The following is a 21,690-nucleotide window of genomic DNA, read 5'->3' as shown; positions in this document are numbered from 1 at the left end:
GAGTGCAGTGGCATGATCTTGGCTGACTGCATGCTCTGCTTCCCGGGTTCACGCCATTCTCCTGCCTCAGCCTCCAGAGTAGCTGGGACTACAGGCGCCCGCCACCAGGCCCGGCTAATTTTTTGTATTTTTAGTAGAGACGGGGTTTCACCATGTTGGCCAGGATGGTCTTGATCTCCTGACCTCGTGATCCACCCACCTAGGCCTGCCAAAGTGCTGGGATTACAGGCTTGAGCCACCGCGCCCGGCCATACAAATCATCTTTGAATATCTGCTTCGTGATAGGTCTTGGAGGTGCCTTGTGGGTGTGGCTTGGAGGGATGGTTACAAGGAAATTGTGGATATTAAGGAAGTCAGGAAAGGAAAAGATCACTCACAATTCAACAATTCAGAGAAAGCTCCTAAGGGACTTTCTGGCTGCTTGATGCCCAGAGACCAGGCCCTCACTTCCTATCAAGGCTCAGGACTTGATAGAGAATTTAAAGGGGCACCAGAAAAACTCGGTAATCAAGATAAATTTTTAATGTAATATATTTAAAAATACAAATTAATGCATAAAGAAAACACCCATGTTGAACAAAATGGTTACAATTGTGCCTCCTCTTCAGCACTACCCCACCTTCCACCCAACCCTCGAGAAGTTTCCTTCAAGTCGAACCTGTAAGATAAAAATAAAAACCTGTAAGAGAAAAGATGAAAATGAGCTGGGCACAGTGGCTCACGCCTGTAATCCCAGCACTTTGGGAGGCCAAGGCAGGTGGATCACTTGAGGTCAGGAATTTGAGAACAGGCTGGGCAATGTGGCAAAACACCATCTCTACTAAAAATACAAAAAATAAATTTTAAAAAAATTAGCTGGGCATGGTGGCAGGCGTTTGTAATCTCAGCTACTTGGGAGGCTGAGGCAGGAGAATCATTTGAACCCAGGAGGTGGAGGTTGCGGTGAGCCAAGATCGCGCCATTGCACTGCAGCCTGGGAGACAGAGGGAGACTCTGTCTCAGAAACAAAAACAAAAAACAAAAGAAAACACCTTGGGGATTTCTGGCTCAAGCCTCCGATCCTCACCACCACTATCACCAGGGGATCTTTTGCTCTTCACCCAAGTCCAGCCAGCATCCCCTACCTGGGGAAATGTAACCAGACTCTCCCCATCTCCATTCTGGGAGTTTTCCCCAAGCCAATCTTGCTGTCCCTGAAAACAGCCTTGGGGTTCCCTATCCTGGTACACCCTCCTACTCTAGGGGACACAGGGGTGGTGTCACCCCCAAACTGGGAGCCCTGAGGGAGCATCACCTCTCTGAGCCGCTTCTGCCCCAACCTGGCATCTGCTCGGGAAGGGCGCACCAGGGCGGAGACTTGCGTGGTGAGCTCAGCTCACCTGCAGGTGAAGGTCAGCACACAGTGGCCACCCGGGACCGCATTTTCCAGAATCTTTCGGCGGTCCTGCGATGCTCTGACAGTCAGCAGATCTCATTGGCTTGCAGAGGAGAAACTTGTCCATGTCACTTGGGCATCTTAACAGTGGGCTCCTAAGCTTGGTTGTGTGCGCTGTGCAGATGTCCGAGGCACCCTGTGTGGGCAAAGCCAACTGCTTGCCTGCCTCTCTAGCTCCAAAACAATCCCCAGAGGCCTCTGCGGTTACATCCACTACCCACCCTACACACCTTACATGTGTCCTGTTAATGTCAGAAGCACTTCTGATCCGTGGCCCCGGCTGGTTGGCATCCGGGGAGGCCTCCCTCCAGGTCTTCCCCACACCTCCGCACCTCGTTACCTGACTGGCTTCAGGATCCACAGCATGCAGCTGCGTTCCGTGAGTGCCCTATAGGCAGGCAGCATGCCCCTCTGTGCGTCCCTGTTACTCATGGGGACTCAGGCTGGGAGCCGTAGATCTGTCTCAGAACTCGGGTGCTCTCCTGTGGGCACCTCCAGGCCATTTTCCTTTCACTGGAGCCCACAGGGTTAGAGACAAACCCTCACTCTGTTGCTTGGGGACAAGGGCTTCACTCCCTGGCCCGAGCTTGGGGCTGAGCTTGAGGGTGTTGGGTCATCTTGGGCCCCCTCTGGATGGGAATTGGCTGCCCTGGTGATTTCTGTGACATCCCCGACCCCAACTGTGGGGCTGTGGAGCGGACTCTGCTTCACCTTGTGGGGAGGGGGTTTCCACCTGAGAGTCAAAAAAGAGGTGAGAGTTATCTGTAATTCCATCTTGGATGTCAGCAGAATGGATCCCGTTACCTTTTCTTGCCCTGGAGGCTGCCTTGTTGGTACTGGGGAAAGTTCATTCTAGTTCTGGAAGAGCGGCTCATTCGAACAGGGGTCCTCCCTCAGCATTCCTTTCTGCTCCATCCGTACCGCAGTCACTCATGAAGTAGTTAATGGTAAACACACATGGAACAGTTTAAATAAAAGTACAGAGATGTGTGCGATGAATTGTTCAGTGATGTGGATGAAGGGCAGGGACAGCAGAGATGCCTGTGATTTCAAGTGGTTGGGGAGGACTCCCAGAAGTAGGGCTGTCTCAGCTGCCCCTGAGCAATTTGGTACCTTGGAAGTCCGGGGGAAGGCATTCCAGTGGGAGGCGGAAGGACGCCTAGTCTCAGAGGCTGGGCTCTTGCTAGTGTGGACGGATTATGGTGGCCAAGGGCCTTCCTAAGGTTGATTTTTAAATATGCTTCGGTGAAGATACAGACTAGCTGTTCACACATAGAACAAGGAGAAGCTTGATATGGGCTGACCTCTGCTCACCACAACCTCTGCCACCAGGGTTCAAGCGATTCTCCTGCCTCAGCCTCCCAAATAGCTGGGATTTACAGGTGTGTGCCACCATGACCAGCTAATGTTCTTGTACTTCTTTTTTTAGTAGAGACAGTTTCACCATATTGGTCAGGCTGGTGTCGATCCCCTGACCTCAGGTGATCCACCCGCCTCGGCCTCCCAAACTGCTGGGATTACAAGTGTGAGACACCTCACTTGGCCAGTCTGCACTGTTTCTTAGTGTCAGTTAATGTCTTTCTCATTCGGATGTGACCTTCAGGGTCTAATTTTTGTATTTTTAGTATAGCCAAGGTTTCATCATGTTGGCCAGGCTGGTCTCGAACACCTAACCTCTTGTGATCCATCCGCCTCAGCCTCCCACAGGGCTGAGATTACAGGCATGAGCCAGTGCTTGACCTTGCCTGGCTAATTCTTTGGATTTTTCAAGAGGCGGGGTTTCACCATGTTGGCTGGGATGGTCTTGGATTTCTTAACCTTGTGATCCGCCCGCCTCAGCCTCCCAAAAAGGGATTACAGGTGTGAGCCACTGGGTCCAGCCTCAGTATAACTCTATCAAAATATGTAGGAAAAATTAATTAAAGGGCACAAGCATTGTAATACTTAAGATGCAATCTGTTGCTGAAAGACTGCCAGAAACACATGAAATGTTTCATGTGGCCGGGTGTGGTGGCTCATGCCTGTAATTCCAGCACATTGGGAGGCCGAGGCAGGTGGATCACCTGAGGTCAGGAGTTCAAAACCAGCCTGGCCCACCTGAGGAAACCCTGTCTCTACTAAAAATACAAATGTTAGCTGGGTGTGGTGGCAGGCGACTGAAATCCCAGCTACTTAGGAGCCTGAGGCAGGAGAATCACTTGAACCACCGGGGGGCAGAGGTTGCAGTGAGCCGAGATGGCGCCATTGCACTGCCCTGGATGACAGAGTGAGACTCCCTCTCAAAAAAAAAAAAAAAAAAAAAAAAAAAAGTTAGTGCACGAAAGAAACACAATTTGAATAAACAAATTTAAATGAACTAAGTAACAAATGATTTCCTGTTGTTTCTTTCGGTATGTTATTTTGGGAATGTTATTAATCACTTATGTCAAGGGCATTGGGAAGAATTTCCAGATACTCTGACATGAATGACAGCTTTATCATACATAACAAACCTAGGCTATCTTAGGAAATTAGGTATCACTGCCAAGGATCTTTACATGAAAGGATAAATTAAAATTACTATCAACTTTGTAATAATCAGATGCGCTGGCAGGCAAGTTGTGTCCTCTTTTCTCAGTATTTTTTGTTTCCTTGATTCAATAAAACAAGTGCCAGCTATCTGCAGAACACTCACTAGACTGTTTAACAATATGTGAAACGCAGCCTGCACACTCACAGATCCTTGCCACGTCTGTTGCCCATCCTTTCAAAACCTGTGTTACCCTGTGGCTAGATTTCTCAGCGAGATGAAAGAGATGAATGAGAACCATCTTCTTTGAGGTCGCTCTGCACAGCAGCTGCAGGTAGACGACCTCTCTGGTGAGGTTTATCCTTGCCTAGCGTGTGGTGGCCTTAATCCTGGAAAAGACGCCTCTTAGGGTGCAGGGGGATTTAAATCCTTACGAGATCACCGTCACTCATCCAGAACCTCATCCAGATCCTCACAAACCCAAACTGGAAATGCCAGGAAAACGACTGACATCCGGCCACACCACCCACACAGAGGCATGGGAGAGGCTGAACAGAAGAAAGGCTTATGTGCAAGAAATTGCTCCTCAGTGAACAGGGCACATGTGTCCCCACGAACACGCACACACACGCGGACGGAGATAGGAAGAGAGAGCGACGGAAACAGAGAAGGCAGAGAGAGAGAGAAACAAGAGAGACACCTAAGTGAGCACAGACACCCACACACAGACACACCCCCCCACCCCAAGACACAGGGACATACAGTAGTTAACACCCACCCCCAGGCAGCCCCTGAAGCTGCCGAGTTTTGCTTTCCGCCACTGCGACCCAGCGGTGAGAGAGCAGCCCACGGGCACACAGGCAGACCTGTCCTCTAGATCCCTAGGGCACCACTTCTGGGGAAACTCACCGGCACAGCGTCCGCGCACGCCTGAGGCTGGGATCCCGCGCTGCCTCCCGGCGATCCGTCTGACGTTTCTTCCTCCAGAGGTTTCTTCCTGCTGCTCCACCCTCCCCGAATCCCGGCCTCCGGAGACCATCCTGGTAAGGCCCCGGCCAGGCCTGGTCTCAGCCCCGACTCGGACGCACGATCACACAGGGCTCCTACTTCGCCAAGTCTCAGGGACCCATCCCCGGGCAACGGTGGCGGTCACTGTGACCCAAGCGGCGGCTCGCGCCTCGCGCATGCGCACTGGTAGGGCCGACCTCCCCCCGCCCCTTGCTCCCGAGAGTCAGGCTGCGGACCCTTTAAAAAATGGCGGCGACGCGGCGGCTGCGCGGACTGAGACACCGGTGGCAGTGGCGGTGGCGGCGGCGGCGGCGGCGATGGCGGCGCAGCCCGAGGCGGCGGGTGGGAAGAGGACTGCGAGAGAGGACTGCGAGAGGGGCCTGCGGGAGACCCAGGGTCGGACCCGTAGGAGTCCTGTCGTCGGGACTTCCTTGATCGGTCTTCTGCTTCGGTTCCCGGTGGACGGGGAGCTTCAGGGTGCCGGCTGGGCTGTGCGGACCCCTCTTCGGATCCGATGATGGATCCCACCGACCGGGTGATCGGGAATGGGGTTACAACGTAGTGAGGCGGGAAGGGTCTCGCTGGGGCACAGAGAGATCCCCAGGGCCGCAAGGCGTGCCTCGCTGACGGCTGAGAAGGCACCGACCCAGGAACCCACTGCCTCCCTCCTTCCCGGCTGGAGCAGTGGCCTGCCTTCATCTCCAAGGCCCGGGGGCTGCGGCACCCCGACACTGCTTTTCGCCACATGTGCCAAGAGAGACAGAGGCGAGTCCCAGATGGAGCCAATGTGAGCACACGAGGCACTGACGTCCCCCAAGAGCAGATGGAGCGAGCGTGTGTCTTTGAGGCAGTAGGGGGCGATGGCGAGACGGACAGTCATGTCCAGCCGTGCGCCCGGGGGTCACGGGAGACCTCCCCGACCAAGCTGAGGAAAGGCCAAGCACACCTGAAAACCTGCGAGACAGGGCCTGTGCCCGAGTCCAAGCCACGTTCGGGGACGCCTGCCAGAGGGTCCGTCCGAGAGGTTTCCACAAAGCACCCCCCGCCCCCACCCCGCCACCGGCTAGGTACCCCTGACGCCACCTCCCCCGCACCCAGCAAAACCCAGTCCCTTTGGCTCCCTGACATCCGTGGCAGCCAAAAGATTCAGTGCTAGGAGGCGCTTTCCCCAGGAGCAGAGGAAACGGATGGTCCTCAAGAATCAGAGAGGGAAGTGCAGGTGGGATGCAACACCGCCTTTCCTGGAAGGCAAATGTCAGGAACCGTCGGGTCGCCTCCCGCTCTTCCTGGACCGACCACGCAACCATCACGTGGGCCATGGAGACCCAGAAAGCTTCCCTGTCCCAGACAGGCATGGAAGCCCAGAGCTCCAGGATCACCACAGCTGCCCCATCATCCAGAAATAAGTTGGGAGAGGGAAACAATGGTGACACGGACCCCCACGAAGTTTCTCCCTGATGGACTGGGAAGTCTTCTTTGTTGAAGACGTTGAGCCAGACGAAGAAACCCCTAGGCTTCTCAGAAACAGGGCAGACAGAGCAAGAGGGAGGACAGAGCAGAGGCCAGAGCCCAGTCAGGAAGACGGCGCAATGCCACCACCACGGGCGTCCGGGGAGGAGGGCCAAGTGGGTGACTGGGCCAGGAAGGCCAGCGTTGGAGTGAGAGAGATGCGTGCCCCATCCCGTTGCCGGCTTCCTTCTCCGTCCCTGTGTCGAGCTGTGGCTAGATTCCTCCATGAGGGCAAAGGGCGAGAGAAGTGAGAACCGTCTTCTTGAAGTTCTGTGGGCACCCTCCTGCGGGTGGACAAGGAGCACCTGGGAGGCCTTTGTCCTTGGCTGGGGTGTGGTCGTCTTGATCCGAGCAAAGAGGCTGCTCAGGATGGGGAGGGGATGAAAACCCCTGCGGGTCCGAGGCAGATGCCCACGTTGCCCAGGCCTTCCCAAACCCAAACTGGAACTGCAGGGAAAACGACTGGCAACCGGCCACACGACCCAGGCAGGGTCGCGGGGAGAGGCTGCCCAGAAGAAAGGCCGACGTGCAAGAAACCACCCTCCGGCGCACAGGGCACATGTGTCCCCACGAACACGCACACACAGGCGGACGGAGATAGGAAGAGAGAGCGACGGAAACAGAGAAGGGAGAGAGAGAGAAACGAGAGAGACACCTAAGTGGGCACAGAGACCCACACACAGACACACAAAGACACACACACACACCCCAAAGACACAGGGACATACAGCAGGTAACACCCACCCCCAGGCAGCCCCTGAAGCTGCCGGGTTTTGCTTTCCGCCACTGCGACCCAGCGGTGAGAGAGCAGCCCAAGGGCACACAGGCAGACCTGTCCTCTAGATCCCTAGGGCACCACTTTTGGGGAGACTCACTGGCACAGCGTCCGCGCACGCCTGAGGCTGGGATCCCGCGCTGCCTCCCGGCGATCCGTCTGACGTTTCTTCCTCCCGAGGTTTCTTCCTGCTGCTCCACCCTCCGCGAATCCCGGCCTCCGGAGACCATCCTGGTAAGGCCCTGGCCAGGAATGGTGTCAGCCCCCACTGGGACGCACGATCACACAGGGCTCCTACTTCGCCAAGTCTCAAGGACCCATCCCGGGGCAACGGTGGCGGTCACTGTGACCGAATCGGCCGCTCGCGCGTCGCGCATGCGCACCGGTTCGGCCCACTGCTCCCTTGCTGCGGAGAGTCAGGCTGCGGACCCTTTAAAACATGGCGGCGACGCGGCGGCTGCGGGGACTGACCCTCCGGTGGCCGTGGCCGTGGCGGCGGTGGCGGCGGTTGCGGCGGCGATAGCGGCGCATCCCGAGGCGGAGGGTGGGAAAAGGACTGCGAGAGGGGCCTGCGGGAGACTAGGGTCGGACCCGTAGTAGTCCTGTCTTCCGGAACTCCTCGATCGGTCTTCTGCTTCGGTTCCCGGTGCAGGAGGAGCTTCAAAGTGCCGCCTGGGCTGTGCGGAGTTCTCTCCCCATCGGATGATGGATCCGACCGGGTCATCGGGAATGGGGTTACAATGCAGTGAGGCAGGAAGGGTCTCGCTGGGGCACAGAGAGATCCCCAGGGCCGCAAGGCGTGCTGTCGCCTGAAAATGCACGGACCCATGAGCCATACGCTGCCCTCCTTCCTTGGTGGAGGAGCGGCCTCCCTTAATCTCCAAGTCCCGAGGGTTCCGGCATCCCGACGCTGCTTCCCGAGACATGGGCAAAGAGAGCCAGAGGCGGGTCCGAGATGGATCCAATGTGACTACACGTGGCACTGACGTTCCCCGAGAGCAGATGGAGTGGGCGTAGCAGACGATGGGCAGACGGTCCGTGATGTCCAGCCATGTGCCCCGGGGGCCACGGGAGACTTCCCCGACCACGCTGAGGAAAAGCCAAGCACACCTGAAAACCTGCGAGACGGGGCCTGTGCCCGAGTCCTATCCCAGCCACATTCGGAGATGCTGCCAGAGGGCCCCAGAGGTTTCGACAAAGTACAGGCCGCCCCCACCCCGACACCGACACCGGCTAGGTACCCCTGATGCAACCTCCCCCGCACCCAGCAAAACCCTGTCCCTTGCCTCCCTGACATCCGTGGCTGCCAAAAGATTCAGTGCTTGAAGACACTTTCCCCAGGAGCAGAGGAACAGGATGTCCCTCAAGGATCAGAGAGGCTGTGCAGTTGGGATGTGCCACAGCCTTTTCTCGAAGGCAAGAAGCCAGCCACAGTCACTTCCCGCTATTCGTAAAGCAATTACTCAGCCATCACTTGGGATGTGGATTTCAAGGGAGGTTCCCTGTCTCAGAAAGGTATGGAAGCCCAGAGCTCCAGATCATCACACGCGCCCAATCATCCTGAGATAAGTTTCAGAGGGAAACAACCATGAACCGCATCCTCACGAATTTTCTCCCTAATGGATTGGGACGTGTTTTTTGTCGAATACATTCAGCCAGACTAAGAAGCCCTTGGGCTTCTCAGAAACAGGGCAGGCAGAGCAAGAGGGAGGACAGAGCAGAGGCCAGAGCCCAGGCTTTATATGGCACAATGCCACTGCCTCGGGCAGGCGGGGAGGAGTGCCAAACGGGTGACTTGGCGAGGAAGGCCAGCGTTCGGGTGCAGAGGGGCTTGCCACATCCCGTTCCCCACGTTCTTTTCCTTCCTTGTTTCCAACTGCGTCCAGATTTCTCAGTGAGGGCATACGGCGAGAGGATCGAGAGGAGTGACGTCGATGGGCACCTCTCATGCAGGTGGATAATGAGCTTTTGTGAGAATTTTGTCCTCTGCTGGTGTGTTGTCGTCTTGATACTAGCAATGAGGCCGCTCAGGTTGGGGAGCTGATTTAATCCCCTGAGTGTCCGATGCAGCTCCCCACATTGCCCAGGTGGTCACAAACCCAAACTGGAACCTTCGGGGAAATGAATGACAACTGGCCACGCGACCCAGGCAGAGATTCGGGGAGAGGCTCAACAGAAGAAAGGCTAACATATAAGGAACCGCCCTTCAGCTCACATGCATCCCAATATACTCGCGCACACGCGCACACACGGACGTAAACAGGTAGAGGGCGATAGTCGAGAAAAGAGACAGAAACAAGAGAGAGAAAGAGACACAACCCAGACATACTGGAGTGGCACAGTAACATTCACCCCTAGGCCGCCCCTGGCGCCTCCGGGTTCTGCTCTCCGCGACAACGACCCTGGGGTGAGAGAGGAGCCCTCGGGCACACAAGTAGACCTGTCCTCTAGATCGCAAAGGGCAAGACTTTTGGAGAGACTCACCAGCACACCGTCCGCGCAGGCCTGAGCCTGGGATCCTGCGCGGCTTCCAGGCGCTCCGCCTGAGGTTTCTTCCTCCTGGTCGACCCTCCGAGAATGCTGGCCTCCGGATACCATCCTATCGACGCCCTGGTGAGGACTGGCCTTAGCCCCGAGTCCGATGCGCTCCCACAGAAGGCTCCTCCTTCGCGGAGCCTCAAGGACTCGTCTCCAGGCAATGGTGGCTGTCTCTGTGACGTGAGCATCGGCTGGCGATTCGCGCATGCGCCTTGCCAAGGCTGACTGGGCTCTGCTTTGCGTCAGGCTGTAGCCCCTGAAAAAAATTGCTGGGGCTGTGGGTAAGAATCGGAGTGTGCGTATATGTCTTCGGAAGAATGTACCCTGTTCTCTGGAGGGTGGTTTCTGGCTCGTCGGCCTCTTTTTGGTGAACCTCTTTCTCCGTCTCGGCCTGGCTAGTGTAGCTGGTCGTGTGACCGGAACCGGCAGTCATTTTCCTGGCGGTTGCACTTTTAGTTTCTGAAGGCCTTGGCGAGGTTTGGTGCTGTGTCGGACCCGCAGGCGTTCAATTCACCTCCCCATTCTGAGTGGCCTTGTTTCCAAAATCCTCCACCCAGGAGCAGAGAACCCGGATGTCTCTCAAGAATTAGAAAGGAAGTGCAGATTATTGCAAAGCACATGGTAGCTAACACTGGATAGATGAGGTGAACACTGGTTTGCTAATTACCCATACTTACGCCCCAGGGAAGGAGAGCCCAGCACACCATGCGGGGTACAGTGCAGCAGCACTCAGGAACAAAGCAATCAGGTGGAGGCTATCCCAGGAGGCTTTGTAGTAGCAAGAGTATGGGAGGTAACACCTGGTTCTTGAAGGAGGGTGTGATTGGCCTGTTTGAATAATTCTCCAGGCTGGCTGGAACCTGAGGCCCATTGCTAGGCAGTAAGCAGGTAATGTGCCTGGTCTCTGAGGGGAGTGGTTCGGCTAGGGCAACTTATTCAAAGGAGTACAGTGGGGCAGGGAATATTGCAGTTAATCCATTTAGGCCTCCTTGTTTTCCCCCAATGTCAGGGCACGTGTAATACTAAGCCTTAATCTTAGGCCTTATACTACACTTGACTCCTTGATGCCTTGACATCTCTTGGCAATACTGAGACTTCTAGAGTGTAGAAGTTTTACTGGATGGAAGGTCTTGACTGCAAGTTGCCCACGTTTCTGGCTCGTTGAAGAAAGAATTAAACTACATGAAGCAACAAAAGAACGAAGCCCCGAAAGAGGAAAGAAGCAACGAAACCGCAGATATATTGAAGCGAAAGTCCACTCTACAGAGCCAGAGCAGACTAGAGCAAGGGGCTCAAGAGCCCAGATTACAATATTCTTTAGGATTTTTATTAAGCTAAAGAATTTGATAACACCCACAGGTGCCCTTTCGAGGCCTCCAATTGGTTACACCCTATGAAGGATTGGCCCGTGGCCACTCAGAAGCTGAATTGAAGACTTCTGTCTTGTTATTACAGGAGTAAGGATGTCACCTGTGTGCTGCTTAACCTGGCCTGGCCTAGAACTTGCTGCACCTGCTGTTCTTTTGCTTCCGCCTTAACCCTTGGTTATGCTAATTTTCTTTCCTTTCTTTCTTTCTTTTTTTTTTTTTTTTGAGATGGAGTCTCTGTTGCCCAGGCTGGAGTGCTGTGGCGGGATCCCGGCTCACTGCAAGCTCCGCCTCCCTGGTTCACGCTATTCTCCTGCCTCAGCCTCCCTAGTAGCTGGAACTACGGGCGCCCACCACCACGCCTGGATAAATTTTTGTATTTTTAGTAGAGACGGGGGTATCACCGTGTTAGCCAGATGATCTCGATTTCCTGACCTCGTGATGTGCCTGCCTCAGCCTCCCAAAGTGCTGGGGTTAAAGGCATGAGCCACCACACCTGGCCAAAGTTTTTAAGTTTTTTTAAATAAAATAAAATATGTGAGTATAGGCCAGGTGCAGTGGCTCACGTCTATAATCCCAGCACTTTGGGAGGCTGAGATAGGAGGATCACTTGAGTTCAGGAGTTCAAGACCAGCCTGGACAACACAGCAAGACCCCACCTCTAAAAAAAAAAGTGTGCATGTGTGCGCGTGTGTGTGTGTGTAATATGACATAAACAAGTGTGGGTATATCAGTCATTGTTCACCAGTTACTGATGCTGTATAATACACCACTCCAAACTCAGTATTATAAGACAAATATTTTACCGCGCTCACTGATCCTATGGGTTGGGAATTCAGACAGCTCACAGAAGAGATAGTTTGCCTCTGCTCCTGATGTCTGTGGCCTCAACCAGGAGGATTCAAAGGCTGGAAATAACCTGATGCCTAAGGGCTGCAAACCTATGAAGCCTGATTTGCACACATGTCTGGCACCTGCGGTGAGAGGCCTCAAAGACTGGGACTAGTAGCCTCCCCACGTGACTTGGCTTCCTCATAGCATGGCGGCTCACAGCACTTGGAACTTCTTACCTGATGGCTCAAGACTTCAAACACAGGAGTTTCAGCTAATGAGGTGACGGCCACAGTGCCTCTTATGACTGAGGCTTGGGAGTCACACAGCATTGGTTACAAACAATAAACAAATCCAGATTCATGGGCAGAGGAGTGAGACTCCACCTCTTAAAGTGGGAATGGCAAGATTCTAGAAGAACATATAGGACACGCCTATTGTTGCAACTATCTTTGGAAAATACAATCTGCTGCAATCACCTTTGGAAACTAGGAAACCAATGCAGTATTCTGAAACTCATAATTCTGAAAACTAATGAATATGAATGGAAAGAATCAAGCATTTATCCTCACTTTCCTACACATACTATCCCTCTGAGTAATCAGATCGTTGATGTGGGGAGATTTTATTTTTATAAAAGGACTCCAGTAATGGAAATTCCAGTAATGGAAATAAAAGGATTCCAGTAATAGCTGAAAGAGAGACACAGTAAGAAGGTGATCGTTTTGCAACTCCTAACAACATAATGAATGTAGGCAATGATCATCAATGAATGCATGACATTATGCAAAAGCAATCACTTTACAATGGATAAATCATATTGATGACACTTAAGCCCACTAACAAATCTGATCACAAAAACAGTGACAGGCCGGACGCGGTGGCTCACACCTGTAATCTCAGCACTTTGGGAGGCCGAGATGGGTGGATCATGAGGTCAGGAGATCGAGACCATCCCGGCTAACACTGTGAAACCCCATCTCTACTAAAAATACAAAAAATTAGCTGGGCGTGGTGGTGGGCGCCTGTAGTCCCAGCTACTCGGGAGGCTGAGGCAGGAGAATGGTGTGAACCCAGGAGGCGGAGCTTGCAGTGAGCCAAGATCGCGCCATTGCACTCCAGCCTGGGTGACAGAACGAGACTCCGTCTCAAAATAAAAAAAAACCAGTGACAAGCAGACCTTGCCAAAATAATTGAACTTGAATTTGATCAAGCCCCTAGAGCAGAGTTTCTCAACTCTGACACTATTTACACTTTGGACCAGATAATTCTTTGTTTGGGATGGAAGGAGGCTGTCCTGTACAGTAAAGGATGTTTAGCAGCACCCTGGCCTCTAGCCAATAGGTGCCAGCAATACCATCCTTCCTTCCAGTTGTGACAACCAAAAATATCTCCAAACATTGCCAAATGTCTTCTAGAGAAACAAAACAAACAAACAAACAAAACCACAACTGGTTGAGAATCACTGCTCTAGTTAATGACCAGATATTTTAGAGAAAATACAGAGCATCTAATTTGTTAATCAGTACCATGGGGATGTACTCAAAGGCAGTATGTGGAAACTCTATATGAGTTAGTGTTTGATTTCTCCAAAAAATAAATAGCAAGAAAAAAGGGAAGTCAACAGATTAAAAGATATGTAAGAGACGGCTGGGTGCGGTGGCTCATGCCTGTAATCCCAGCACTTTGGAGGCTGAGGCAGGCAGATCATCTGAGGTCAGGAGTTTGAGACCAGCCTGGTCAACATGATGAAACCCCCGACTCTTCAAAAATACAAAACTTTGGGAGGCCGAGATGGGCAAATCACCTGAGGTCAGGAGTTCGAGACCAGCCTGGCTAACAAGGTGAAACCCCGACTCTACTAAAAATACAAAAAATAGTTGGGCATGGTAGTGCATGCCTGTAGTCCCAGCTACTCGGGAGGCTGAGACAAGTGAATCGCTTAAACCCAGGAGACAGAGGTTGCAGTGAGCCGATATCGCATCACTGCACTCCAGCCTGGGCGACAGAGCAAGACTCTGTCTCAAAAAAAAAAAAAAAAAAAAAAAATTAGCCAGGCCTGGTGGCATATGCCTGTAATCCCAGCTACTCGGGAGGCTGAGGGGGAAGAATTGCTTGAATCCAGGAGGTGGAGGTTGCAGTGAGCTGAGATCGTGCCACTGCACTCCAGCCTGGGAGACAGAGTGAGACTCCGTCTCAAAAAAAAAAAAAAAAAAAAAAAAAGGAAATATAAGAGCTTTATCCTCTAAGCCCAATGTGTAGATCTTGTTTAAACTCTAATTTGAACAAATCAACTGCAACTGATTATGTGATTTTAATAAATTGTTCATTTTCTTTTTCTTTTTCTTTTTTTTTCTGGAAATAGGATCTTGCTCTGTCACCCAGGCTGGAATGCAGTGGTGCAATCATGGCTCACTGCAGCCTCAAATTCCCAGGCTCAGGTGATCTTCTCACCTCAGCCTCCCAAGTAGCTGGGAATAAAGGTGCACACCACCATGTCACACTAATTTTTGTATTTTTTTGTAGAGACGGGGTTTTGCCATGTTGCCCATGCTGGTCTCTAACTCTTGGACTCAAACGATCCTCCTGCTTTGGCCCCACAAAATGCTGGGATTACAGGCATGAGCCACGGCACCTGGCCAGGAATTGTTCATTTTCTTCAGGTGATGATATGAAAATTGTCTTTTAAGAAAAGTTCTTAAAAGAATTATATTTCATACTGAAATATTTATAGATGAAATGTCTGGAATTTTCTTTAAAATAATCGAGTGGAAATAGAGATGAAACAAAACTGGCCATATGTTAATTGTTAAAGCTGGGTTCACTGTACTAGGCTCTCTGCATATATGATGTTGGAAGTATCCATAATAAAGAGCTTGAATTTAAAAAAAATTACCTCCTTCCAAGTACTACTCAAACCAGTAAGCACTAATTTGGAAGGATGTCCGTAAGGTCTTCCCTAGAAACACAAGCTTAAAAACAAAAAAAATTACATATAATTCTAGTAAAGGCAAAAGGGAACAAAACTCACTCAATATATTTTGAGCAAGGAGAGAAGTAAAGGAAACTTACTAGACTTTTAAAATGGATAACCTTGGGGAGCTGGGAATATAAAATAACAAGAAATATATGTATATTGGTCTCTGCCCCAAGCTCCTGGTCTAGAGCTCCTTAAAACCCTTGGGTACCAGGAGGATCATTTGTTCTAATATCTGGTCTTTGACCCTAGTTCCTAACACAGAGTTCTCAAATCCCTTGGGATTTCCTGGCTGATAGGAGCGTCTTATGTTCTAATGAGGTGACTTCTTGGTGGGCTCCTGGATGGCCTCAGGATGTGATATGAGGGTTGGAACTTTCAGACCCACCCCTTGACCTCCGGGGAGGGAACAGCAGCTGAAGGTTGAGCTGACTGCCAATGGCCAATGATGTATTCCGTCGTGCCTATGTAATGAAGCCTCCATGAAAACCCAAAAGGACAGGGTTCACAGAGCTTCCAGATTGCTGAACACGTGGGGGTTCCTGGAGGATGATGTGCCGGGATGAGAGCATTGAAGCCCAGTGCCACTTCCCACATATGTTGCCCTAGGTACCTCTTCATGGAAAATCTTTGTAATATCCTTTTTATTTATTTATTTTTATTTTTTGAGATGCAGTCTCTGTTTGTCACCCAGGTTGGAATGCAGTGGCACGATCTCGGCTCACTGCAACCTCTGCCTCCCGGGATCAAGCAAGATTCTCCTGCCTCAGCCTCCCGAGTACCCGGGAATACAGGTGCCCACCACCACACCTGGCTAACTTTCGTATTTTTAGTAGAGACCAAGCTGGTCTCAAACTCCTGACCTCAGGCAATTCACCCGCCTCAGTCTCCCAAAGTGCTGGGATTACAGGCGTGAGCCACTGCGCTCAGCCCTTTTTATTTAAAAAAAAATTTTTTTTGAGGCAGGGTCTCGCTCTGTTGCCCAGGCTGGAGTGCAGTGGTGAGATCTGGGCTGACCACAACCTCAACCTCCTGGGCTCAAACAATCCTCCCACCTCGGTCTCCCTAGTACTAGGACTACAGGCGTGCACCACCACACCAAGCTAAATTTTGTATTTTAATAAAGACAGGGTTTTGCTATGTTGCCGAGGCTCGTCTCAAACTCCTGGGCTCAAGTGATCTGCCCGCTTCAGCCTCCGAAAGTGCTGGGATTACAGATGGGCACCACAATGCCCAGCTGTAATATCCTTTATACTAAATGGACTAATGTTAAGTAAATGGTTTCCCTGAGATCTGTGAGCCCTCCTAGAAAATTAATCAGACCTGAGGAGAGGATGTGGAAACCCCAAATTTAGAGCTGGTCAGAAGTACAGGTCACCACCTGGCCCTTGAGATGGTCATCTGAAATGGAAGGATCTTGTGGGACTGTTCCCTTAGCCTGTGGGATCTGATGCCATCTCCAGGTAGGTGATGTCAGAACTGAACTGAACTGTAGGACACCCAGGTGGTGTCTAATGGGGAACTGCTTGGTGTATGGAGAAAAACCCCACACATCTGGTGTCAGAAACGTTCTTTATTGAGTGCTGAGTGGTGTGAGAGTAGGAGAGACCTCGTCTAGGGAGAGGGAGAATTTTATCTTTGCAAAATGTCACTGTTTGCCCTCATTATTCAAATGAAAAAAAAAAAAAAACTTTCAGCATATGCTGCTTTAATTTGGCATCTGTCCATCCCATGAAAGTCGTTGACATCGCCCACACCACACTTGCCTGGACAGCCAGGTCCTGTCTCCCAAGACCCTGCACTCTACTGTACCCTCCTTTATCCCTAATCAATCCTGTTCCACCTCTTCCTCCTCAAGATAGACACAAAACATATTCTCCTATATCCTTACCCCAGCTTTCAACCAACCATCTTATTACACCCTGGAAATGTCTACATTGCAGAAATTACTTATGACCATGTTGTTTTCGGTCATAAACTGTAAATTTCTTTTTTCTTTGCTTTACCTGTTTTTTCAGACAGAGTATCGCCCTGTTACCCAGGCTGAAGTGCAGTGGTAAGACCTCGGCTCACTACAACCTCTGCCTCCTAGGTTCAAGAGATTCTCCTGCCTCAGCCTCCCAAGTAGTTGGGATTAAACTAAGCTAAACTATGGGGTTTGGAGGGCTCCTGGATTATTGAACACATAAAGGTTCCTGGAGAGTGGTGCAGCCAGAGAGGGCATGGAAGCTCTGCACCCCTCCCCCATCCCTTGTCCTATGCATCTCTTCCATCTGGCTGTTAATCTGTATCCTTTGCAATATCCTTTATAATAAATGAGTAAACATAAGTAAAGTGTTTCTCGGAGTTCTGTGAACCACTCTAGCAAAATACTCAAACTTGAGGGGTCGAGGGAACCCCAATTTATAGCCAGTAGGTCAGAAGCACAGGTCACATCCTGGGACCTGCAACTGGCATCTGAAGCAGGGGGCAGTATTGTGGGACTAAGCCCTTAACCGATGGGTTCTGCTGCTATCTCCAGGTAGAGTCGGAATTACACTGAACAGCATACCCAGCTGGTGTCTGCTGAAAACTGTTTAGTGTGGGAGAAAAAAAAAAACTCACATTGGTGAGTGGTGTGTAAATGTAGAAAGAAAAACACCCTGGTTGTTTCCTACCTTTAACTAAAACCGCTCATGACACTATCATGCTCTCACAACCTGGGCAACACAGACACTCCCTCTATACCTATTGACATACAGTCAACAACATAAGCAAGAGTCACACACAGTCAAGAAAAACCGTTCACGTGGCTGCAAGTGGCCACACACCTAATGCTATCACAATCATGCACAACGTCAAACAGCCGGCTAGCGCCACACACACACGCACACACGGAGATGCGCGCGCACACCCACTTGTGCACAGAGACGCACGCACGCACGCAGACACACGTGCGCACAGAGACGCACACACAGACACGTGCGCACAAAGAGACGCAAACACAGACACACGTGCACACAGGCAAACAGACGCGCAGAGACGCACAGACACACGTGTGCACAGAGATGCAAACGCAGACACACGCGTGCACACAGTGACGCGCGCACACACAGACACACGCGCGCGCACAGGTCTCGCCCGCGCCAGCTCCGACTCCAGCAGCCTTGGAGTTCCCGCCCAGCCCCGGGCTCCTGGCTCCCTCACCGACTGCATCTCGCGGGGCGATCCCGGTCGGGTTCCGCCTGAGCCAAGGCCCCGCACCCAAACCGCGACAGCGGACCCAGAAGCCCGAAGCCCGCAACCCGGCGAAGGAACCCGGACTCAGAGTAGCCTCCGGCACAGAGCCCTCCAAGAAAAGCAGCCCGGGACCCCGACAACCGTGGACAGAGCCGGGGGGGCCATAAACCCAAACTAGGCAACTCGAGGCATCATCAACGGAGGGTCCTTAAGAGACCCTGCACCCAATCACCCAGGCACCAGGGACTCTGCCAAAGCACGAATTCGGGCAGGTGGTAGCCTCGAAGCTGGGAGGCTGCATCACAAGCCTCCTCCTAGATGCGCGGTGGACCCTGGGAAATGTAGTCCAGCGCAAGCCACCACCTAGATGCGCCGTGGACCCTGGGAAAGGTAGTCCAGCGCCAGTCGCCGCCTAGATGCGCGGTGGACCGTGGGAAATGTGATCCGGGTTTTCTGCGCGGGCGCCTTAGGCGCGGAGCTTTCGGGGTTGCAGTGACTGTCCTCCCTTCGAGCGCGCCAGATCGGATCCTAGAATGTCCGGCCGCAGCCCCTTGGCTTAGAACTGGGCCTCTAACGCGGCTGGGGTCATACACGCCCTCTAGGCGCGGGTTGGTGCACGCGTTGGAATCTCAGGGGAGGCAGAAAACCCTGCAGCTCTAACCCAGGGAGCTGCCAAAGCGATTCAGAGGAGCCCGGGGGACGCGTAGCTACAGACCCCGACTCTGCGCAAATGCAAATCCATGGCTCTGGCAAGGGCAGCGAGGCTCGCCGGGTCTGAGGCCGTGGATCCCTAAACTCAAAAGAAATAAAACGTCACATGATAAAATAATTAGAGTTTCCAACCGTTTCCAGCCTAGCCACTGAACAGTAGGGATTCAAGAAAACAAAACACAATGAAGATTACCAAATAATGGCCGGGCGCAGTGGCTCACGCCTGTATTCCCAGCACTTGGGGAGGCCGAGGTGGGCGGATCACAAGGTCAGGAGATGGAGACCATCCTGGCCAACACGGTGAAACCCCGTCTCTACTAAAAATACAAAAAAATTAGCCGGGTGTAGTGGCGAGTGCCTGTAGTCCCAGCTACTCAGGAGGCTTAGGCAGGAGAATGGCGTGAACCCAGGAGGAGGAGGTTGCAGTGAGCCTAGATCGCGCCACTGCATTCCAGCCTGGGCGACAGAGCGAGACGCCGTCTCAAAAAAAAAAAAAAAAAAAGAAATAAAGAAAAAAGAGAAAAAAAGAAAATTACTAAATAATACGAGAAAAGGTCCCAAAACTGACCATCAACAAGATGAAAGTCTATCGAGTACCAACCACAGTGGATGAAAAACGACACGTTCTAAGGCGTAGAATTCGACGATTCCTTTTTATTTATTTTTTAAGACGTGCTCTTGATCTGTCGCCAAGCTGGAGCGCAGTGGCATGATCTCGGTTCACTGCAAGCTCCACCTCCCGGGTTCAAGCGATTGTCCTGCCTCAGCCTCCTGAGTAGCTGGGATTACAGGCACGCGCCATCACACCCGGCTAATTTTTGTATTTTTAGTAGAGATAGGGTTTCACCATGTTGGCCAGGATGGTCTCGATCTCTTGACCTCGTGATCCACCGGCCTAGGCCTCCCAAAGTGCTGAGATTACAGGCCTGAGCCACCGCACCCGGCCTCCTTTTCTAAAACAAATTAATTTTTTCTTAATTAGGGTCTTGCTGTTTTGCCCAGGCTGGAGTGTGCCATCTTGCTCAATGCAACCTCCACCTCCCAGGTTCAAGCAATTCTCCTACTTCAGCCTCCTGAGTAGCTGGGATGACAGGTACCCGCCACCATGCCCAGATAATTTTTGTGTTTTTAGTAGAGACGGGGGTTTCACCATTTTGGCCAGACTGGTCTCGAACTTCTGACAAGTGATTCGCCCGCCTCGGCCTCCCAAAGTGCTGGGATTACAGGCGTGAGCCACCGCACCTGGCCTTCTATTGGAGTTTTAGCTACCCTCCCAGCGCCCCCAACATGCATGTCTTCACAGGACCAGACCTAGCTTCACTTTGTGGTGAGGTGGCAAGAATAGAGAGAGAGAGAGAGAAAGAAAGAGAGGACACCCCCTGCCCCCAGCCACTCAGACACACAGACATGGGATCCATGGGTCTTTTTTCTTGGTTCGGTTGACAGCTATGGCAGTGGCAGAGCAGCCTAATGACTGGGGCTGTTGGTGCAAGGCCAATAAAGAAGAAAAACAGAAAAAAGGAAAGGCTGGGTGTGGTGGTTCACACCTATACTCCCAGCACTTTGGGAGGCCAAGGAGGTTGGATTCCTGGAGCTCAGGAGCTCGAAATCAGCCTGGGCAACAGAGTGAGAACCCTGTCTCTATAAAATGTTTAAAAATTAACTGGGTGTGGTGGCTCATGCTTCTAGGCCCAGCTACTCAGGAGGCTGAGGCGGGAGAATCACTTAAGCCTAAGGGGTCAAGGCTGCACTGAGCCAAGATTGTGCCAGTGCACCCCAGCCTGGGTGACATAGCAAGACCCTATCTCAAGAAAAAAAAAAAGAACCCCTGTCTCACTCTGTCACACCGGGTCCTCTTTTGGACTCCTCTGGCTGGAAAGAAGGCGTTTCTTGTAATTTTTGCTCCCAGAACCCATCACACAGCTCTGAGACTTCCCTCCTTCCAAAGCCAGAAGATAAAGGAGGAAAATACCCCAGCAAACATGTGGTCATAGTGTCCATTCTTCACGTTTTTAACTCCCTTCACATCTGCCTGCTAGTACTTGTATTTCTGAATCTTCAAGTGGTTTCTTTTTGTATTCACTCTGGGGTGACAGAGATGCTGAAATGTGCTTATCCCGTCTTGGTCAGTAATGGAAGTCTGCCTTCCCTGAGGATTTGAAATGATCCAATTTGGGCCTGGCACGGTGGCTCACGCTTGTAATCCCAGCACTTTGGAAAGCCGAGGTGGGTGGATCACCTGAAGTCAGGAGTTTGAGACCAGCCTGGCCAACATGACAAAACTCCGTCTCTACTAAAAATACAAAAATTAGCCAGGCGTGGTGGAGGATGCCTGTCATCCCAGCTACTCAGGAGGCTGAGGCAGGAGATTCGCTTGAACTTGGGAGGCAGAGGTTTCAGTGAGCCAAGATCATGCCACTATACTCCAGCCTGGGGGACAAGAGTGAAACCCTGTCTCAAAAAAAAAAAAAAAAAAAGACCAAAACCAAAAACCCAACATTTACTCTCAGATAATTTCAATAGAACACAATCTTAGAAAATAACACTTAAAATGCCCTGGGTGCAATCTAAAATTATTTGAAATATAAAGAACTGGGAAAATGTGATGAATTATCAGGGAAAAAGAAAATCAGCGGATGACCATGTCAAGAAGAAACAGATACTAGACTTACACAATGACTTTATGAACATGGTTTCTTGTGCTTGCTGGACACCTCTATATCTTTTTTGGAGAAAATGATTCTATTTATTTGCCCATTTTTATTTTCATTTATTATTATTTTTTTCGAGACAGTCTTGCTCTGTCACCCA

General features: G+C 51.6%; 1 protein-coding gene and 1 pseudogene across 7 annotated transcripts in view; both read left to right on the top strand.

Moving 5' to 3' along the window:
• The window catches only part of LOC106994750 (uncharacterized), a 32,035-nt gene extending 14,760 nt beyond the window's left edge, over positions 1 to 17,275 (top strand). For 2 of the 6 annotated variants that reach the window (XM_077982383.1, XM_077982381.1), the window contains one exon: positions 16,968 to 17,275. In XM_077982383.1, coding sequence (XP_077838509.1) covers positions 16,968 to 16,996 — 29 coding nt within the window. In that variant the 3' untranslated portion in view covers positions 16,997 to 17,275. Of the gene's footprint in view, positions 1 to 14,498; positions 14,633 to 16,967 lie in introns of those variants that run through there. The other 4 variants (XR_013410520.1, XR_013410518.1, XR_013410523.1 and 1 more) reach the window with 4 other exon arrangements.
• LOC144337418 (uncharacterized) lies at positions 5,498 to 7,083 on the top strand (annotated as a pseudogene). Its single transcript, XR_013410517.1, has one exon. The product of XR_013410517.1 is annotated as an uncharacterized LOC144337418 (transcript).
• Positions 17,276 to 21,690: the final 4,415 nt, after the last annotated feature.

This window comes from Macaca mulatta, chromosome 19 (assembly GCF_049350105.2).
Source record: "Macaca mulatta isolate MMU2019108-1 chromosome 19, T2T-MMU8v2.0, whole genome shotgun sequence".
NCBI lineage: Eukaryota > Metazoa > Chordata > Mammalia > Primates > Cercopithecidae > Macaca > Macaca mulatta.
The sequence above is the reverse complement of the archived record's forward strand: the minus strand, read 5'-3'. Positions and strand labels throughout refer to the sequence as shown.